Source organism: Urocitellus parryii, chromosome 5 (assembly GCF_045843805.1).
Source record: "Urocitellus parryii isolate mUroPar1 chromosome 5, mUroPar1.hap1, whole genome shotgun sequence".
NCBI classification, from domain to species: Eukaryota; Metazoa; Chordata; class Mammalia; order Rodentia; family Sciuridae; genus Urocitellus; species Urocitellus parryii.
This window is the reverse complement of record NC_135535.1, coordinates 177,079,973-177,102,257: the sequence shown is the minus strand read 5'-3', so window position 1 is coordinate 177,102,257 and position 22,285 is coordinate 177,079,973. Positions and strand designations below refer to the sequence as shown.

Genomic DNA, 22,285 nt, shown 5'->3' with positions numbered 1-22,285 from the left:
TTGAAGCTTTTAATAATCTTATAAGACAAAAACAATCTAACAATTTTTATAATTATCTTTAAAAACTATCCCTTTTTATTAGAGATGACCTGGTTTTTAACCTGATAACAAAAAAGCCCAAATAATATATGACTGAAAAAAACACTGCACATTTAATAAATTTTAAGCACCGAGAAATTTCTCTTGCCCTCATCTGAAAAATTAATTGCAACTATTAACATTTTTCTCTTTAACAACACAAAATTCAATAAATAAGTTAAAACACCTGCTTAAGTTTTAAGTGTAACTATGTTTTCATGTTCTAACATTTTGTTTAAAAACAACTTGCAAAGAGAGAAAACCCTTAGACAAACTTCTTATATTTCAAAGGCACTTGTAAAAGAGAATCTGCTGACATATTAGATCCTTTTTGCATTACCCAAAAGCTTTTCTTCTAAGAACAATTGTGGTAAAGAGACATTTGGCTCCTAGGAAATTCCCAAAGGGTCAACCATATGCATCCTTCCATGCACCTTCACAGTGCTGCTTTCTAGATTCATGTCTCAAAAGCAGCTTTCATCATTTACTTGTGTGTCAGTCAATATGATTTATGGACTGCATTCAACAAAGTCAAAGCATATAGAATGAGAAATATGACTACAATCTGCTAATTTGTTTTGTATTGAGCCATTTAAGAGTCAAAGACCTGATGTCAGACTGAGACCAGCAACACAATTAACCAGCCGGTGACAGATTCATCCATCCTCCCTGCCAGGCTGTGCCAATCAAAGACAGCATGAGGTGACATTTGGTGAAATCAGTAAGAAAACTCATTCTCTAAGTAACCTATGTGAGACCTTGATTGACACTTTCTGAATTTAGTTTGTGGAACACAGCCACTCTTTACTCAATAGTTCCTCACTGCAAGCTGTGAAATAAGGCTTTTAATGCCAATCACAGGAACAATAAACCACTAACCATCAACCTCAGTCTAGAATCAAGAAAACAAATGTTTGTATGTCAAGCCAAATTTCCCAAATAATTTACTATTACAGGTTAAGCTAAAGATTGTTTCCTTTGAAATATTATAAAATAACATGGTAATAAAAATACATGTTTTATAAGATTATGGTTCAAATTGTTTGGGTTTCAAAGAAATGTTTTCATAGATCTACTCTAATAGTGGGAGAAATGTTGAAAATTTATAAATAATTGGCACTTTGACTTTTCATTTGTAGTTTTGTCTCACCATTCTCTTATTTCAAAGATCTATTTTTTTTAAAAGGATTGATTCCAACAGTAATTATTTAAAAGCATTTTTCAAGTCTGTTTCATTCTTTCAAGAACATCTCATGTAAAAATATGCTCCTGATATCACAACCACCTTTCTGTATTGGTTTACTCTTCCTTAATGATCCCAGATGAGTCAAATTCCTTTTATTTATAATCACCACAAAAACCAACTCTACACAATAAACTACTCTTTTTATTTAAGTAAAAAAAGAAAAATATAGATACAAATATACTATGCATAATGTTATTTTTTAAATTGATAACAGGTTTTGTTTCAAAAGGTTACATAACCCTTGACAGAAAAAAAATCATGGTGGATTTAAATATTACACCTAAAACTAGAAAGTGAATTTATTAATTCTGATCCTGCCTTTTAAATTATTTAAATTAAAGCAGTAAATTGATGTTATGCATAAACTTACTGCCTCTCCGTTTGCTATATAATTTTCAGTTAGCATACTATAAAATAGTCTTTCCAGAGGCAAAAGGGGAAGAGAACTATTTTTTTTTCTTATGTATTTATTTTTGTTTTATTTTTATGTGGTGCTGAGGATGGAACGTAGGGCTTCATGTGTGCGAAGCAAGCACTCTACCACTGAGCTACAACCCCAGCCCGGGGAAGAGAATTATTTTGATGGATTCTTCAGTCTCCTAAAGAGCCACAATGTATATAGCCTTTTAAAATACACAGACTGAAAGAATAAAGTCTTTCACCAAATGTGGAGTAAATACTAAAATTAGAAATAAAAATTCTTAATGCAAATTTAAAATGGTGAACCTAGGTGAAAAGTAGATATTTTAATTTTAAAAATCTATTATTTTCCTTCTGTTTCACACAAGAACTACTAATCAAAAGTCTTACTATATGAAACTACATCTTAGCACAGAGGTGCAAGCCTGCAATCCCAGTTATTAGGGAAGTTGAAGCAGGAGGATCACAAGTTCAAGGCCAGCATGGTAAAAAGTTGGTGAGACCCTGTCTCAAAAAATAAAAGGCTGGGGATGTAGCCCAGTGGTAGAGCACCCTTGGTTCAATTCCCAGCACAACAACAACAACAACAGAGAGAGAGAGAGAGAGAGAGAGAGAGAGAGAGAGAGAGAGAGAGAGAGAGAGAGAAAACACTACATACTACGTCTTACTCAAATATAAAGATAGTATAAAATCAGAAAAACTAAAACATTAGCATAGAATGTGGAATTTTCCCAAGATGATTTCACAAATGCACAAGGATTCCTTTAGATTCTGAACCATTTTCTTATTTCCTACACTATATAAAATAGTTAAATGTGTAAAATTCTCAATAAAACAGAATGGGTGAGATATAAGTTTAAATATGAAGATGAATTTCTTTAGTGAGTTTTAATAATTGCTTTAATACTACTATGAAGACAGATTTTTAAGGTTATGCCAAAGAATTCTTAGGTCTATAAAAATATACTGATTCTAAACACACTCAACATTCTCTAAAATACTTCTTTTACATTTCTCTATTTCTCTTATACTTGCTTTTTGTCATGATCTAACCACTTCCATCCCTGAAAAAACTAGCTACCACCTTAGTTAGCCACAATTCTATAGTCAACTAGGAATTCCCATTCTCCCCTCTTAGGTTTTTCCACTCTCCTTCTAACAATTCCCAATCATAAGGATGCCAGACAGTAACATAAATGCTTATTCTTGGGACACATGCATTTGTGCAAACACACACACACTGTGAGGGGCAGGAAGATAGAATAGAACATAATTATATTAAAGTTGAAACAAAATTGTTTCCCAAAGTAAGAAAACTTCAGGACTACCAGTAATACATGGCAAAATTCTATTTGCCTCAAAACTTCCTTATCCCAATCACAGGGCTTATCAAATTTTGGCAGTCTTTGTTTTTAAACTATCTTTTGAACATGGACTTAGATGGCATGCAGTATCCACATTTTAGCTTTCTAGCAAGTATCATTGCTGCTGTCTGTCATGGTAGTCTCAGGTTATCTTTAAACACATCCTAACTTTAGTAGGAAGAAAGAGAACGCAAGGACAAGCAGAACAGTAAAGGTCTAAAAAGTTACAAGGTTTTGAAGAAATGCCTCTGCTTCCACACTACTCATTATTGGGCTGTTCTGTTTATTTTTAAATAAGGAAGCGACGCAACATTAATGCCCTATCACTGTTCTTTGGCAAACATAAGAAAAGCAAGAAAGATAAAGATGTGCTTAATTTTCCCTGTGGCTGACAATACTACAATGTAGTACAGCCAATTTACAGAATTCAGTTTGAAAAACTGAAGCATTCCAAGAATCGTTAAAATAGTAACTCTGTAATAGCAGACCCACAACCTTATTCCTTTACATAAGCATATAGCTCTGAGTGCCAAGACCATTAATAATGAAAATATTTCATAACCCTAGTAAAACTTAAAATTTCCAAAGAAACTGTCATAATACTAAGAGATTAGATAATATAGGTGGTTTCCAAGTATCATTAGTAAACCGGACAAGTGTCACCACCAAAAGCCTACCAGTTATCTCCTACTAATGCATGCATGTTTGTGGTTAATACATTATAAACACAGCCATAATTAAAGACATAGCACAGAGGAGACCTTAGTCATTCAAGGATTTATATTTCAGTGCCAACCTTTTAAGGATGATTCTGAGAGTCTAGGACTAATAGGGCATCATTTATTTAGGTACACATTAGAATAGCATGTTCTGTGAAATAAGTATGATGGGGTAAAAATCATTCAAAGGATGACTGCAGTCAAACCAACTTCCCCATCTCTATGTGGCTTTGCTGTCTTGGCATGGATGAAATAACTCTCATTAAGGTCTTTGGTTTTCAATTATATTTCATAGCATTTTTCTGAAAAAAATTATATAGCATAGTAGCATCCTCAAATTTGAGGATTCTCAAAGCTCAGGCATGTACTTATCCTGAATAACAAGGACTTGTGAATAGGTAATTCTGTTAAGAATAAGTCTTTACAGACAACTACAGCAGATCTTTGCCAATTGCTCCTCTTTTGCTTCTAACGATTTTAACCTTGGGGCTGGGGTTGTAGCTCAGGGTAGAGCACTTGCCTAGCATATGTGAGGCACTGGGTTCAATCCTCAGCACCACATAAAACAAACAAACAAACAAACAAATAAATAAACAAATATTTTTAAAAAGAATAAGAAAGGAATATGCTCTTTTAAAATATTTTAACCTCAATACTACCATCTATCACATTGATTTCCATAAAAGATAGAAAGACTTAAAACATGACAGCTTTCTTACAACAACTAAAGTCTCCTGGATGAAAGTAAATGATTAAAAGGTGGTTTCCCATAGTCTGAACCTTCCCACTTATATGTAATATTAGCCTGAACATACTACGTTGGTGGGACTTTACTCTGCAAAGCCTAATCTCTTTAACTTGTTGAATTTTAGTACCTTGCATAAGTTTTTTCTAAGTGTATATCCACATGTTGTATTTTCTTTTATCTCTATCTGACCTGCAAACATCCTGTAAATGTATTGAGGTTGTTCTCCCCTCCCATTAGCTCTGCCCTTCCTTTCTTCATTATTGTTCCCTCTTTACAGGAGAGGGAAAGAAGAAACAAAGGAAAACAGAAGGAAAAATGGACTCTTTATGGCCTCACCAGATCTTGACTTGCACAGGAAACGTCTGACTCTAATATCTTTCTCTACCACCTACTTTCTTTTTCCTTAGAGATCTGACCTCCCTTTTGATTTTTCTGCTCACAATAAAAGGTAATTTCAATTTAAACAATCTGTTACCCACATATTTTAGTCCCTTTTCTTATTCCCCATTTGAACTTTTGCCCCTTCACTTAAAGAGGAAAAAAATCTTTTTTTTCTTTCTATTGTGGAATACAGATTAAAGGAGAAGATATTATTTGAATCCCTAGAAATTTGCCACTCCTTTCTGCAAAAAAACTTAATTTTCTAAACATAAACCTCTGTTGTTATCAGGAAGTAAAGTGGCCAGATGCTACACTTTAATTTGTTTTTTAATATTGAATCTTCCTATTCAAAATGGTACTTTGCTTATAAAGCCTGAACCAATGATCTAGTCTATTTTCATCTTTAGCTCTGTCAAAGAGTGAAGTTATAAGATATTACATACAGTGCATATACATATAGTCTATAGATTGAAAAGAGTCTATTATAATTATTTCTATTTATATCCCTCTTATCTGTCACAGGTCAGGTCTGAAGTCCTATCCTAATTCACAGATTTCCTACTAAAACTCTCATAGTGTTCCCTTCTAAAATTACTTCTAATACTACTACTATTTCCAACTGAGCCTTCACCAAAAGCAATTCAAAATATTGTTTTTTACAGTGTTTAACAGCAAGGAAGTATTTAAGCATGCTATGCTATATATACACACAATACTTACAAGTTATTAAATAAATCTCTCACCGAGATTAGTCAGCATTTAACTGAGATGCCTACTTAATAAATGTCTAAAAGTATTAAAGTTATAAAATAAAAGTATGCTCACTTTTGACTAAGAGGCAATTTTGTTTTGCAATTAACTTCCTATACTGAAAAATCACCTGTTTTAAAGCATTAAGAAAAACCTTCATAAAAACATAAATTCTACTTCACATAAAAAGCTTTGACTGTTTTCGACCTTTTCATATACTCTCTGTCTCAAAAATCTTTAGCTTTATCTAATGCAATGATTATACTGTCAATGGTTGGTTTTTGTTGATGTTTTGTGTACTTGGAATTAACTCATATTATAACAGTATGTAAATAGATAGCAAAACATGTCATAGAAATGCCTAATTTATATCCATAGAAAGAACTATTCTACATAAATAACTTTCAAAACACTGGACATTCAAGTACCAAACTTTAAAAATTTCTAATTAAAATTTATATAGAACAATCCCCTACCCTCTAAAATCAAAGACAATAAACAATTTGAATTTTGGGACAAAGGGTCAGTCTCACTTATGAATACCATTTTTGCTTTCTGAATATATAAATGGTTTATCGGTAAGAAATATGTTAGCAAATTTAATATGTCTTTTATACTTTTTGCTAGCCTCTGGAATTTTTATTTGATTAAACAAACAATCAAGAGCCCCAGAAGTTTTTGAACAGGGAAATAGATTAAACTGTACTTTAGAAAGAATTATCTGACATTGGTGTATAGGATGGACTGAAGTAAGGAGAGACTGTTGGAAGAGATCAATCTAAAGACAATTACAATAATCAAAATTTGAACTTCAATAATAGGAATAAGAACAGAAAAAGAAGGATACAAATTAGGAACATTTACATTTCAAATGCTAGATGAGATTTTTTCCCCCAAGAATTTTCAATATTTATACATCTTGAAAATATTTAATTACTTCTTAATCTGGTTGTCAAGAGTTCAAAATTGTATGTTGAAAAGACAAATAGAGAAAAAAATATGATAAAGCTATTTTAAAAAGAGAATTGCTTGGGCTGGGAATGTGGCTCAAGCGGTAGCGTGCTCGCCCGGCATGCGTGGGGCGCTAGGTTCGATCCTCAGCACCACATAAAAATAAAATAAAGATGTTGTGTCCACCGAAAACTAAAAAATAAATATTAAGAAATCCCCCCCTCTCTAAAAAAAAAAAAAAGAGAGAGAGAGAGAGAATTGCTAAGGCAATTCTGGAAAGCAATATTGGGCTGAATTGAGAAAAATTTGTACTGGGTCATGAATCACATTGGCTCACAATGGGTCATGTACTAGGTTAAATTTCTACAAGTTTGGCTAATAGAGTTGCAGAGAAACTCAGAAAAGGCATAAATTGCCTTAGAAGTGACTAATAATAACAATATTTTTTAAGACTGTATTTTATGCCAGGCACTGTTCTAAACATTTTATGTATACTATTTCACGTAAGCCCCACAAAAATCTTTGGGGTGTATATTCCCATTGACATGATTGCACAGATCAGGAAAGACCACAGAAAGGTATCCAAAAGCACAGCACTCCCCACAGATATGCCTTCAATATTAACTTTCATAATCAAATCACAGAGAATTCTATTTCATCAAAACAACTAATATTACCTTCAAACTTATGTTTCTATAAAACTACAAATATATCAAAGTCACTGCCAAAATAATTAGAAGTTAATTTAAATACATAAGCAGAGAAAAATAAGCCTGTAGGAAGTTCATTATTTTCTAATGTTATGTGCTAGCTTTAGTTTGCATCTACTTACCGACATGGCTGCATAATCATTGTTGGTCTGAGGAGGAAGTCAGCAAGGAAATCAAATAAAAAAGGAAAATGTATTCTAATAACAGCAGAAACAGTGTTTAAAGCACCAAAAGAAAATATATTATACAACAAGCAAGTTAGTTCTACAAATGTTACTCTCATTTAAAGGTATTAATTTATCACATATATTATCAACTTATTTTGGAGATTGATGTGAGTTTTTATGTTCACATTAATCAGATAAATCTTCCTCCAAACTTTTGTCTATCTAATCAAGTTGTCTAGTCAGCGTTAAATTACAAGGATGTTAGCAAATTACTAAATGTCAGCTGTGTGGAAAATTTAGAAAACAACAGTTCTTCAACAGTGTTTTTTGCTATAAAGGAGTGGTTCTCGAACTTCAAGGAAAAAAAGCATATTTGTAAGCTACAGAAATTTTAGTGCAGTTAAGTCTACACCAAGCAATGGTATCTGAATATTTAACAAGCATCTCCTCTCAGAGGTGATTTTAATATAGACAGAAATAAATGTCTATTTTTTCACAAATAACAGGAAATAATAGAGCATACATGATTCTGAAGCTACTTAGGATAAATCTTTTGTGTTCTCACATAATCTGTTAATATAACTTGAAATAAATTACTAAAGAAATGATGGCTAAGTTACCTTTTTAAAAAAATTTTTATAACTGTAGATGGACACAATACCTTTATTTACTTATTTTTTTATGTGGTGCTGAAGTTCGAACCCAGGGCCTCACATGGGCTAGGCAAGCGCTCTACCACTCAGCTGCAACTCCAGCCCTCACTAAGTTATCTTACAGCTAATTATTTACATGTATCCACTAGCAAATGAATAATAGTAAGCCAAAGTAAAACCAAATTTCTGGTCTCAATTTAAATGCAGATAAGCTCCTGTCAGAGTTCTATATTAACTATATATTTACTGGTTTATTCTTTAAAAATATTAAGCATTAATAAAATATCAATATTAATTTAATATTCCTTAAAATAACAAGGATTAAATAAATTAAAATAAGTGTTAATTTTTTAAAAAATTATTTAATTTACTTTTCAAATTTCAATAACATGTAATACTTAAACAATATTAAACTTTTTATGAAAAAGGTATTCACTCAGAAATATGAATCTAACCTAATTACATTAGGTCAAAGAAACTCAAAACTATTTATTAGTGGAAGTTGAACTTCTGGTATAGACTAGACTGAAGGTTCTCCTCCAAAAGGGAAGTTGTCCTTTTTACCAAATAAAATACACAATGAGTAAAAGAAAGACTACAGCAGAAACTCAACTAGTCAGGCTGATCAATCTAATTAACCCTAGTAAGCAGTGCGCTGACAGGTGTATTAGCCAAACAATCAATTCTTCTGGAAGACTGGACTTGATCCCAAATAATTACTAAGTCTTTTCTAGATTTAACTTCCAATAAATTTTGTATTGATTATTATAATTATCCCATCAACATAGTAATTTGTTCAACAATTTTTTGTAGTCTCTTTCAAAGTGTATGTAAAGATGTCTTGGGAAATATATAAATGCCACAAAGTGAAGACAAAATTCAGTTAAAATTTAGAAACTTGTTGATAAAAGTCAGACAACAGCATTCAACATATGACTGCCATCTACATCATAGTATATGTGATACTTTCATCATATTTCACATAATACCATTTAATATTAATTATATTAATAAATCAGATAAACATCATTCATTATCCTCTACATTTAAAAATTAATATCCAAATAAGAAAAACTAATTTATAAGAATATATGCCCAGTATATGGTTATATTTTCATTTAATAGGTAAACACTAAATGTATTCTTAATTGCTTGTGCCACAATATAAAAAGTACAATACTTGTATTTTAAATACAATTCTTTCTGGTTACATAAAAAGAGGATGGGTTAAAGTCAATAATTCTACTAGACTATTAAAGTTTTCTGGAGTTTTCAGTCAAGTTAAAGGCCACTGGAACTCTTACACTTAACTCATAAATAAGTGAAAGCCAAAAAAAATGAAGTGCAGGTATAAGAGTAAATGAAGTGCCAGAATCAGTAAGGCCACATTTAAGCTGGGACTTGACATTCATCTAAAGGGATGATGCTTAGAAACATACAATATTATATATAGGGACCCTTGAGGTAATCTAATCCAATCACTTAACTTCCAGGAGAAGGTAGCAGGTTGTTCAGAATCATATGACAGACTAAGTTAACTTGTTTGCTTCCTCCCCATCCTGAGATACAAGTGAAATAAAAAGCACAGAATGGCAAAGGACAAACTGCTCAACGACAAAGGAAATTAAGATGCATGGTTGGATTCATCAAGAGATTATTTCTGGAAGACAGAAGGCAGATGAAACAGAAAAAAGAAAGTCACTGACAGAGAACTAACTACAGTGGAGCTGCGAGCCAACAGTACACTGAAGTCCAGAGTTAGAAGTATGAAAGGGAAGAGAAATGAGATGGAAACCAAGATTTCTGGAACAACTGTGCCAATGGTCCCCCACCCACAGAGCACAGGCAATTTCCCTAATGAAAGAACTCTTCAGGAACAGCTGAGGTTCCTGACTTAAGGGGAAGAGAAAGGGAAAAGGAGCAGGGGGTAAGGGGAAGAAAGCGAAGGAAAGAAAAAAATGAAAATAAAGCAAAGAAAGGAAAGGAAAAAAAAGGAAAAGTCCCTTTTATTTTGGCAAGGTGATAATGGAAACAAAGGAAGGAAATAATATATAATTTGTGGAGTCACTGCAAAATGGAAATGTGGGGACCCTTGTTCAAACATTAAGAATGTGCTGGGTGCACACCTTTAATGCCAGCCACTCAAGAGGCCAAGGCAGAAGGATCAAAAATTAGTTGCCAGTCTTGGCAACTTAGTGAGTCGCTGTTTCAAAATAAAAAATAAAAAGGGCCAGAGATATAGCTCAGTGATAGAGCACCCTTCAGTTCAATTCCCAGTACAGGAAAAAAAAAATAAGAATTCCAAGACTGTAAAAGATAAGTACCAATTCACATGAAGGGCCCTTCTAAACATGGTATTCTATAACTATAAGGTTGCATACCCAGGAAGTTAGTCCTGAAAATAGAAGACCACAATCTCATGACTAGTTTCATACCTGCTGACTATAAAGGTAAAGAATCCTGGACAAAATGCCCCCAGCAATGTATATAAATATTTCCTGCTCAAGGGAAAAGGTCTATCAAAAAAATAGGGTATGTATTTACACAGTAGCAGAGTAAATCCATGTCAGATCTCAAGGCCTTCTTTGTTAAAAAACAAACAGAAAACCAAGGATTACCACACTGTGGAAAAGATCAGAATAAAAAAGAATATACAAAATAAAGAAGCAAAAACCTATTCCAGAGTAATAAAGGTAAGACACAGAAAACAACTTTAAAAATTTTCTACACTCAGATTTAAAAGATAGTAAATTCATTAGAAAAGAAAATTCTATGAACAAGGAACACAAAAACAGAGGTGATTCCTTAAAAATTAAAAATATAATTAATAAAATATCATATAGAAAGATGGAAAAATAAAATTAAGCAAATCTTCCAAAACATAAAACAAAAAAGATGGGGATATAGAAAGAAAAAAGAGTACGAAACACAGAGAACCAATCTGGGAACTCTAATGACAGTCTAGCAAAGAAGAGAAAAATGGAAGGAACAAAATTATCAAAAAAATATACAGGAGGGCTAAGGTTTTGACTCAGTGGTAGAACACTTGCCTAGCATGTGTGAGGCACTGGGTCTGATTCTTGGCATCGAATATAAAAAATAAATAAAGCCCATTGACAACTAAAAAAAAATTTTTTTTAAATATAGAGGATAATTTCCCTCCCTTGAATAAGAACACTTATTTTCAGCAAAGGGCCACTGAGTAAATAGCTAAGTGAATGAAATAAAGACTAACATCTCTACATGTTTCTATGTATTTCTTAATAGTAAGAACTTAAAAATAGATTCTAAAACCCAGATGACAGAAGACAATGCAGGCATGCAATGAAAGTTGCAAGAGAAAAAAACTACTTAACTTAGAATTATATAACTAGCCATATTATTAATAAAACATGAGCACAGAAGATATTTTCTGATATTCAAGGATTTAAATAATGTACTTCCTTTCCAGGGGAAGTTATTAATTATTGAGGAAGTTCTGAAGCAGCACAAGACAAATCAGTAAAGCAATAAAAGACACACACACACACACACACACACACACACACACACCCCACACACCAAATCTAGGAAACACACACACACCCCACACACCAAATCTAGGAAACACACACACACCCCACACACCAAATCTAGGAAACAGTTCTCAGTCCAGGAGAGCAAGAAAGGAAAATGACTATGCAGCTATTACAGAGAAAAACTGGTACAGATTAGAGACAAAGGAGTCTGGAAGAAAGGCCTCTGTGGAAGATTTTTACCCAAATGAAGGAAAGAAGGCTTTCTAGAAACACTTGATATTTTGAAAATACAACACTCACTTATCAAACAAAGATTAAAAAAAAACATGAAGTCATCTAAAATGCAGTATGATTTCAGTAAATATGGAATATAATAAAAAAGAATCTATTTGGCCATGTTGAAAAAAATCATCTCCTTTAAATGACCAGAATTTAAAATACCAGACCCCAAACATGAAAGGGGAAAAAAATCCTAGCGTACTCACTCCTTGCCTAAAGGGAACAATATTGTCATAACATTAAAAAGTACTGTTTTCTGGTATTCACCTTGAAAAGCCAACCCAGGACAAAGCATAGATTAGGCTGTGGTTGTCAAAATAATGTAAATATTAATAACTTCAATAAAGGTAAAAATAAAAGTATACTTATTGGAAAACAGTACCAGATGGAAGAAATGATGGCACGAAAGATAGGGAGGCTAATAGTATTACATTACATAGAAGAGAATTAAGATAGTGATTAAAGTAGAAAGAATTGAAAATTGAAATACAACTATTTTATATAAAACAATAAATAAAATATAAAAATCCATGGGAGGAAAAAGGGAAGGGGGTAGTTGCTACCTGTGCTTTATCCTTCATAGCAAGAAATCACTAGCTAGTCTCTATTTTTGTATTATGGTAACCACCAGAAGAAACAAAACCCAGTGATGAAAAATGGTAGTCTGGGAGAATGGCAGTGAGGATAGGAAAGGGCAAGGAGAGAGGCTGTTTTCCATTCCAGACTTTTCAGGACTACTGGGCTTACTTCCATTTAGCATATTAATTGGAATAAAAGTAAAATAAAACAAGAAAAACTTTATTTTCAGTTCTATGAAATAAAATATATTAGTAAATTAATCCAGATGGTAAATGATCTGCCTGCTTTCACAATGCAATTAATTGGAAGAATCAAATTGAGGACCCAAATCTCAAAATATTAGTACAGTGCTACATCTTTAAAAAATTTTTTAGGGGAGAATATTTTAACAGTTAAGCTACTATCCATTTCTGCCTAAGTTATGTATCTTCATTTAATATTGTGTGTGTGTGTGTGTATATATGTTCATATATATATATGTATATACATATATATATATATGCTTCTCAATTAAAAAGAGCATAATATGCTTAAAAATCATTAACAAATAAAAAAGGAAATTAAAACTTCAGTCCCATCAAATATCTACATTTAGTAAGAAAAGGGATTGCAGCCTTAAGCAGAGAATTTACAAAGAATATCAAATTAGCACATCAATAGAACCCTAACAGCCTAAGGCAAACAAATCAAAAAAAGGGAAGCGCCTTCAAAGGAAGCAACTGAAAGAAAACACCTTGAAAGGGAACTAGATAGGAAATACAGCACTGCATTTAAAGACTGACAACACTTGTGACACATTTCCCTTAAAAGTTATTTCTACTGTAGTATTTTCATTTTATTTTTTAAAATTTATATACATATTTTTAGTTGTAGACAGACACAATACCTTTATTTTATTTTTGTGTGGTGCTGAGGATTGACCCCAGTGCCCAAGCATGTCAGGCAAGTGCTCTACCACTGAGCCACAGCCCCAATCCCATATTTTCAATTTATTGTTGAGCAACACTATGTTTTACTTTTTGAGTTAAGTTTTTTGTTTGTTTGTTTGTTTTACAGTGTGATTTTTAAAGTTAAGCTGTATTTAGTGGTGTGCTAGTTAATTTTTAACAATGATTCTCTGGAGGAAAAAAAACTTGGTTTGTATCATTTGCTGGTTACAATGGTCTAAATACTCCTACCATGACTACCAGTGTAATGTAACTGAATACACAGTTGGGAAGAGGTATGCTCAATATCAATTTCCCAGTATGATCTTGAGGTCACTTTCTCTCAGTAGGAAGGCATCTCTAATCTTAGAGCACAAGCTATTGGGAAGAATAATTTGATTAACAGATACTGCTGTGAACAGTTTTTCAGATATTTATTCTCTAAAGTGAGAAATACCTATAACCATATAGTGATTTTCTTGAAAAACATCCAATTATATTTACATTTGATTAGAGAATTACATGCCAAAGGTAAAGTCATTTCTAAAAATGTCTTTTTTAGGGGCTGGGACTGTGGCTCACTGATAGTACATTTGCCTGGCATGTGTGAGGCACTGGGTTCGATTCTCAGCACCGCATATAAAAAAATAAAATAAAAGTCTATCAACAATTAAAATTTTTTTTAAAAAAAATGTATTTTTAAAAAACTGTCCACACCACTTTCATTAATGCAGGAAAAAAAAGTTAAGTATATTTGAAAGCAAAAGGAAAAGATCTTTATGGGAAGAAAACATTGAAAAGTCAAATAAAAATCAGATATATCTACAAATCTTACACCTCTAGAGTAAGTAAAGAAGCAGAAAAGATTACATTATGGTTAAAAGTAAAACAATGGAAAGTTCTTAAAAAGGAAGAAATATGAGCAAACTGATCATTTGAGAGCTTCCATTTATTTCTACTATAGAAGATAATTATTTGTTAGTAACATTTGAATAATTGGGACCCTTTCGTTAATAAATATTTGTGATGAAATTAAAAACTATCACTTATATATATCCCTTAGTGGTTGTAAATCAATAAATTATCTTTATTAAAGCAAACTCATGAATAACATTTATGAAGGAAGGAAATGTTAACTCTTCTTTCCAGAAATAGACCAGTTCTGGGGTCTTGAAGCAGTAGTTGGAGTAAAATGTTACTGAGTTCCATTGGCAGGCATGGAGAGTGCCTAGATGTACATACAAGTGGCTCAAAAATTTCTTTAATTTATATTCGTGTTAACAGTAAGTAAATGTTTAATGCTTTTTAAAAATTTCCTTAGTATAACATTTTCTGGCTTATATAAAATCTTACAATACAAAAAAGTTTGCTTATAAATTAGTTTAAAAAATACATGTCATAAATGCATAGGAAAAATCAACTAGCAGAATACAGGCTAAAATAAAAACACTAATCATCCCTTGACAAAATTAATTTTTTGTTGTCTTTCTTCTGTATTTTCTGTCAGGGAAAGTTTATAAAAAAAGAAGGGTCATTTACACATTTTGAAATAGTAAAACTTGTTTATTTCCAAGGGCACTGATACAGGGAAAAAGTAATTTTTATTTCACATATTAACTAAACCTTAAAAACATTTATTAATAGTGCCTACTTCACACCAAGCACCCTGTCAGGCAATGTTTTTACAAGGCATTTTAATTCATCCTATAATAGTCCTATGGAGAATGAATGGATTATATATTATACATATAGATTTTCCACAAATATATATTTTTTCCACAGTCCAAAATATATTATTATATTTTCCACAGTCCACAAATAATCTGAAACTAATATATATTATACATACATTATATTTTGTGGAAGGGAAGAGGCACAGAAAGGTTACATAAGTTGCCAGGATCCTATAGCTAGCAAATTATAAATTAAGGTTCAAATTCAATCATCCTAACTCCAGAGCCTAGCCTATGAATATCGTCACTTCAGTACCTAAGCCTGAAGGAACTATAAAAGATTAATGAGTTTAATTCTAAATGAGCCATGAAAAAGGCAAGTTTCCTTGAGGCAGAAAACACAGTTAGCAAGGAAGCTTAATACTTTGAGTAATGGAAAAATAACTGGGATTACTACAAATACTGACTATTTCAATTTCTGTTAATTCTTCTGGCCAGAAAAGAGCTTGTCTTATCTGCTGGAGCACAATGAAATGAAGAGGAATAGCTAATTAAATATGGAGGCAAAAAAGCTCTTTTATTTTTCCATTTCCTAAAAAGGGTTATACTCGCTCTTAAGAGAAACAAGTAAGAGATATCCATTCTCTCACTCATTTAACCCTGGAGAGAAAATAAAAAGTGGACATAACTGGTAGTTCTCCAAATCCTACAGCTTTCTACTGCTACCATTATTTGAAAATGACAGAGTTCTTTCCCTAGGCTCCATCAAAACCATGATTATCTACTAACTTCTACTGTTCTCAGATCTTGTAAGCAGAGAACAAAACTCTGTTAGATAATTGTAACTTTTCTGGAATCAATGAAACTTTTCACTGGGCAATGTGGTCGCCAATTGTACATAATGACAGTCTTTGATAAAGAAAACATTGTTTTGCAACAGTGATAGAAATGACAAAAAAACCTAAATATTCAGTAAAGTTACAGGTGGAGATTTTAAACAGAACATGTTCAATTTTGTGTCTTTTCAGAATTACAGGGGAAGTAAGAGCCACTTTCTTTTCTTGCAGAAAATCTACTTCCATGTCCCATTTTTTTTTTTTTTTTTGCACTTTTGGCCAATATTAGCACTGTTTGAAATTCAGAGTCATTAGTTTCACAGCTTCCACTGACTAACTCACCCCATTTTTCAGGAACATTGCTAAAACCAAAGATAGGGCATGAGTCTAAAATTAGACACATTATTTAACCTCCTATGTCTATAAATAGGATAACTAGTTCTGCTTGCTGCCTGAATTGGGACTAGATGTGATAAATAAATATATTCTGAAGCTTCTTTGAGGGTTGAAGAACTTTGGAATTGGTCTCTCTATCTCAGTCCACAAATAATCTAAAACTAAGAAATCATTTTCAGCTTAAAATATTTAAAAATGATAGCTTACATAATGTCATATTTGGTTTAGATAAATTATGCATTTAGTAACTATGTCAATTTGCTTGAAAGAAAAGAATCTAGTTTAATATTTATATAATTTCAGAGTTTCAGGGAATACACTAAGTCACAATATAGTTGCTCTATTAATTATAATTAAAATTTATCACAGTCAATAACGTAATATTTTTGCTTAAAAATTCTTTTAGTTCATTCTTAAATAAGAACATACTATTGTAAGAACATTCTCTTAGCTGTGAATTGCTTGGTCGTGTCCTAAATTTATTGTTGAATTTATCTGTCTACACTGTATAAAAATTTATTTTCTTTATAGAAAAACCCATGTAGATAAGATAAAAATTTTAAATGGCATATGAAAACTCACTTAAAATCAGACAAAATATCACAATGTATCAGGTAAGTGATTGAATCTAGTTAGACTAAGAGTCTGTTTCTCACAAAGTAATCAGTCTCTTTTGAGAAACTGGGATTTCCTCCAGGATATGAGCCTTCTAAAGTGAGGAATTTATCCCAAACATTTCTAACATATAATCTCTCTTAATTTTATCCCATGTATATATAAAATTCCTACCTATCACTTCTTACCAACTTGTGATGCAGATATTACAACATAAAAACACAATATATACATTTTGTATATATTTATCCTTGAAGATTGCCTTTGGCTAGAAGCATAGAGATTTATACTGACAAGGTGAATTCAAATTAACTCAATAATTATTTAGTGCATACTACAAGAAAAGCACTTCTTTAGAAATCAGTTGATGTAAAATTTAATTAACAATATTTACAGGTTTTTAAAATAAATTCAAGGACAGCAATTAGAAACAAAATATCATCCCCAGGTAAGCACCTAAAATTTCTTTGACCAAGAACCAAGATTAAAATCTCTTTAAGATGTTCTTCTATTTATTTCTATAGAAACACCTTCCCTCAATTTCTCTAATTAGCTCTTTGGAACAACTCCTAATGGGGAAAGAGGATAGGGTAAGGATAAGGAAAATACTTTTTTTTCCCCCTCCATTTCAAACAAGGAAGAGGGTTGGTGGTAGTTAGCTAAGTTTTGAATTAAATAGTTTATTTTTTATGTTCAGCTACATCTTCCATCATATGATAGAAATGTTGATAAAATTTATTCCTATTTTATTTGTGTAAAACTACTGTATTTCTGTTTTCACAGTGGTTATATTATTTTCTAGATACACTTAATAAGAGCATGTTCATCCCACCCTTTGGCCTTTGTAGTCCTCATCTGGAGAATCCGGTGTTCAGCCTATTTACATCCAAATGTCCTTGCTCTAATTTTTTTTTTTTTAATTGTTTCATCAACTGAAGTTCAAGATATACATGAACTAAGAACATGTACCAGGACAGAACATGCTTGTTTTACTTTTCATCTCTGGTATAAAAACTAGTCAGTGACTTCTTGGCCCTTTATAACTAGAAAAACCATTGATTATACTGATTTTTCCAAAAACTTCTACTAGTATTTATTTCTATTTAAGTCTACATTGTCAGTTTCAGGGTTTTGCTTTGGTTTTAGTGAAAATAATTTTTTTGGTTAGAAAGTAAAATAAATTAGAACCTCAAAAAACTGGCTAAGTTATGATGCCTTATAAACTGATTTATTAAAAGGACTAGACTGTTTTTGGTTTGGTGTTCTTTCTTTCTTTTTTTTTTGCAGGTTGGAAATTGAACCCAGGGCCTCACACATGCTAGGCAAGTGTTCTATACTGAGCTACATGCTCAGTCCTTATAAACTGATTTATAATAATGGAAAAGGAAATATACAATCTAGGAATTTTATTTAAACAAGTAAACCCAATCTAGAGTTAAATTCTAAAACATATTTTATAAGCAAACTTATACTACAATTTTTTAAAATTGTTTATACTTACAGGCAGATGAGTAAACACTTGAAAGATACTTCTCAAAAAATTAATAAGATCCATTAAATAACCACTAGCTCTTCCATCTGGTTCAGACATTGTCCAGTCATAATCAGCAAGCTGAACAAATTCATCAATTTTTTGATTGAGTTTGGTATATATTTCTCCTTCTGCAGCATGTCGAGCATCCTGACAAAACAAAATAATAGCAAAAAAGAAAAAATAAGCAACAATTACAGAAGCAGATAATAAAGCAAGTTTGCTTAAAATTATAAATTTTATCTTATACTTTTCTTTGTCTTTGGTCTAATATTTTAGTCATTTATTCAAAGCCCAGGAAAACTGTTAACTTCTTAATACTACTCTGTTTATTTGACTGAATATCACATATTTTCTTCTTTTTTTTCAACCTGTCACCTGTTTTTTCTTTGTGTGACCAGATACTTTATGAGATATTAATTCCCAACTTATTCTCATAACTTTAAGAAGACCCTAAGGAAAAGCAGAAAAGGGAAAACAAAAAAGTCAATAATGCAGAAGATCATGCCTTCCCACCGAGGAAAAGGAAGCTAGATTATCATAGAAAAAAATATGAAATATAGTTGCCTTTCAGTATCTCAGGAGTGAAAGTGGGGTTTATTCCTAAATGTCTCCCTTATTTTCCCCCATATGCAATTCCAAGGACACATAAGTCTCTTATATAAAATGGTATTTGCATATAACCCAGAGCATCCTCTCATATATTTTAAATCATCTCTAGATTACTTATAATACTTAAAGCAATGTAAACACTATGTAAATAGTTGTTACACCGTACAGTTTAGAAACAATGACATGAAATGTCTGTACATGTACAGTACAGACAAATTTTTTTCCCTAGGTATTTTTGACCCAAGGTTGGCTGAACCCACAGATATGGACTCCATGGATACAGAGAACAAACTGTAATGCTTTGAGTTTAAAAGGTAGTAGAAATAGATGATTAATTTCTCTGAGGACAAAAGAAATGATAGGAGTAACCTCAACAAAAATAGCAGAGAATGGATATCTAAACAGTCTTCAAAATTTTGGTTGGAATACCTTAAATTTTAAAAAAAAGGTGTTGTGTACTCAAATGTGTTGCTAAGTGGGCCACATTCCAGAAAACAGCATATGTCAAGACATAAAACAAGCCTTAAAAGTACTGAAGCACACCAATTATGTATGTTCTCTGGCCACAATGAAATGAAAAAAAAATTAATAAGAGAAAAAAATGTATAAAATTCACAAATATGTGACAGTAGCACTTTGGAGTTGGATTTAATTTTATTTAAGTAGCTAAGCACTATTTCTGAAAAAATGACTACCTATTTAAACTAATGCCTTGAGAGACCTAGTATCACTCACCATTATTAGTCACATTGTACATTTGAATACAATTTCACCTAATATACCATTTATATCATGTCTATGAGTAAGAACACTATAAAGACAATGGAATGGGTAAGATAGTTTCTAACATCAAGGATTTATAATGCAAGAAAAGATGCAACATAACCAAATGTGATTAATGTGACATTAAAAGTTTTGCAAACCATCCTGAGCAAACAAAGGAGAAAATAATTAGTACATATTTGTCAGAATAAGCTTTGTGGAAGCAATGCTACTTGAGTCAGAACTTCAAAATTACAATCAGGATGGGCTTGGCATGTAGCTCAGTGGTAGAGTGCTTACCTCACATGAAGTCCCATCCTCAGCACCACATAAAAATAAATAAATAAAATAAAGATATTGTGTCCATGTACAACTAAGAAAATATTTTAAAAACATAATGCTCAAAGGTATTTTTGGTTTGAGTGCCTTAATTTTTTTTTTCTAAAGTGTATATGAGAAAGTAGCCGGGCATGGTGGTATATGCCTGTAATCCCATAGCAAAAGCAAGGCACTAATAAGCAATTCAGTGAGATCCTGTCTCTAAATAAAATACAAAATAGGGCTGGGGATATGGCTCAGTGGTTGAGTGCCCCTGAGTTCAACCCCCAGTACCAAAAAGAAAAAAGAGCATACAGGAAGTAAATATGAATGATCAAAATGTATTATCTTCATATTGTAACACTTTTTTGTTCCTAGTCCAATTTTCATAGTCTAATTACTTACTACTCACTGCCACCCCCTGCTGAGGAAAACCAACTACCAGTAGATATCTTTCCATCTGCATGTTTAGCTTCACAGTAGAACTGGAACAGGAATTCCAAGAAGGATTTTTCTTCTTTCTACTCAAAGATCTAATACCAATTTCACATAAACAATAAAAACCTTCAACAGTGCCTCTCCTCAGCTATAGAAGAAAGTAAAGATAAATACTACTTTAAATAAAAAAGGAATTTAAGATAAGTTAATGTTCATGGCATTAGCAGAAACCGTTATGAAGTACTACTAAATATGGTAGTAGCAAAATGAGATGACTCAAAATAGTTATTTATAGTAATTTACGCTTTTAGTCTCTCTTCATTAAAATTTCTAACCTTATCTCATAGAAATCTTGAGAAGCTAAAAACTAGTGTTTATCAATAATGATTTATCAGTCACTATATGTGCAGCACTCTGAGCAATGCAGGAATAAGTTATACAAAAATAAGTAAGTTCAATTAAGGCAGAAATTTGTGCCTATTTTTATTCAACAATGTATCCCCAGCACCTAGAACAGAACTTGCTGTATAGTAGATAGCAGCTAAGTACTTATTAAATGAAAATGTTGAAGAAGTTTATAATCTATTTGGAATATAAAGAATCGCATGTAAAATATTCACAGAATGAATAAATAAATATGAATAAATTAGTATTGACTACATGTATAGTGAAAGTATAGCAAGAAAGGAGAGATCATTTAGGCTGGAAAAAAAGGTGTCATGGAAGAAAAGCTACCAGATGATATGCAAAAATAGGAACCTAGGGAGAAGTGTTTATATCAGTTGCTATTCCAGTTACTACTGCTGAATAATAAACTACCCCAAAACTTAATGGTTTGAAAAAAGCATTTTATTATGTTCTCAGGTTCTAGGGGTGGGAGATGATTTTACTCTATAATAGCTGGGATTCAGCTGGAACAACTTAAGTCTGGGAATAAGATTCAACAATGAAGAGTTAGAATCATTCTGGAGGCCCCCCACTCATATGTCTGGCACCTGGTATAGGTAATTTCTCCATATGGCTTGGCTTCCTCATGAAATGGCAGCTCAGGGTCCATGCCCACATGCTTGGAGTAAAGCGGAAGTTACACTGCCTTTTATGTCCTAGCTTCAGATGTCTTACAATGCTTTCACTGTACTAGTTGACTTGTGATCAAAGCAATCACAAGTCTACCCATATCAGGAAGGAGGGACATAGACCTCCCCCCCCATACACACACTGCTCAATGAAAGAAGTGTTAAGAATTTGTGGCCATTTAAAAAATTGTCATCCTTGCTAACAATAAATAATGAAGAAATGGACCATAAAGTTTTCTTTGATGTACTTAAAGAATATGGGCCAGTATTTTAATTTACTTAACAGAAAAAGTGGAAAGGGATTTGAGAAAAATGGGAAGGGGTTTGCGTCCCACTATATCTTTACATCTTGCGCAAAATAACTTTTGTAGATCCTTGGATTATTATTATTTCAAAGGAAGTAACAATCATCCCTATCTCACAGGACATTATGCAAACTTCTATCATTAATTCAAAGTAACCGTACTAGGCACCTATCATTTAAAAACATGATTAGTTTCCTTATACCTACTAGTGTTAGGTAGCTAGTAATGGTCAAT

The 22,285-nt window shown here is 32.2% G+C and overlaps 1 protein-coding gene across 9 annotated transcripts in view; it reads right to left on the bottom strand.

The window, feature by feature from the left end:
• The window catches only part of Exoc6 (exocyst complex component 6), a 217,487-nt gene that overhangs the window by 52,736 nt on the left and 142,466 nt on the right, over nt 1–22,285 (bottom strand). For 6 of the 9 annotated variants that reach the window (XM_077798734.1, XM_026397372.2, XM_077798736.1 and 3 more), the window contains 2 exons: nt 18,511–18,690; nt 7,490–7,516 (listed from right to left, as the gene is read on the bottom strand). In XM_077798734.1, coding sequence (XP_077654860.1) covers nt 7,490–7,516; nt 18,511–18,690 — 207 coding nt within the window. The remainder of the gene's footprint in view (nt 1–7,489; nt 7,517–18,510; nt 18,691–22,285) is intronic. The other 3 variants (XM_026397376.2, XM_026397379.2, XM_026397378.2) reach the window with 1 other exon arrangement.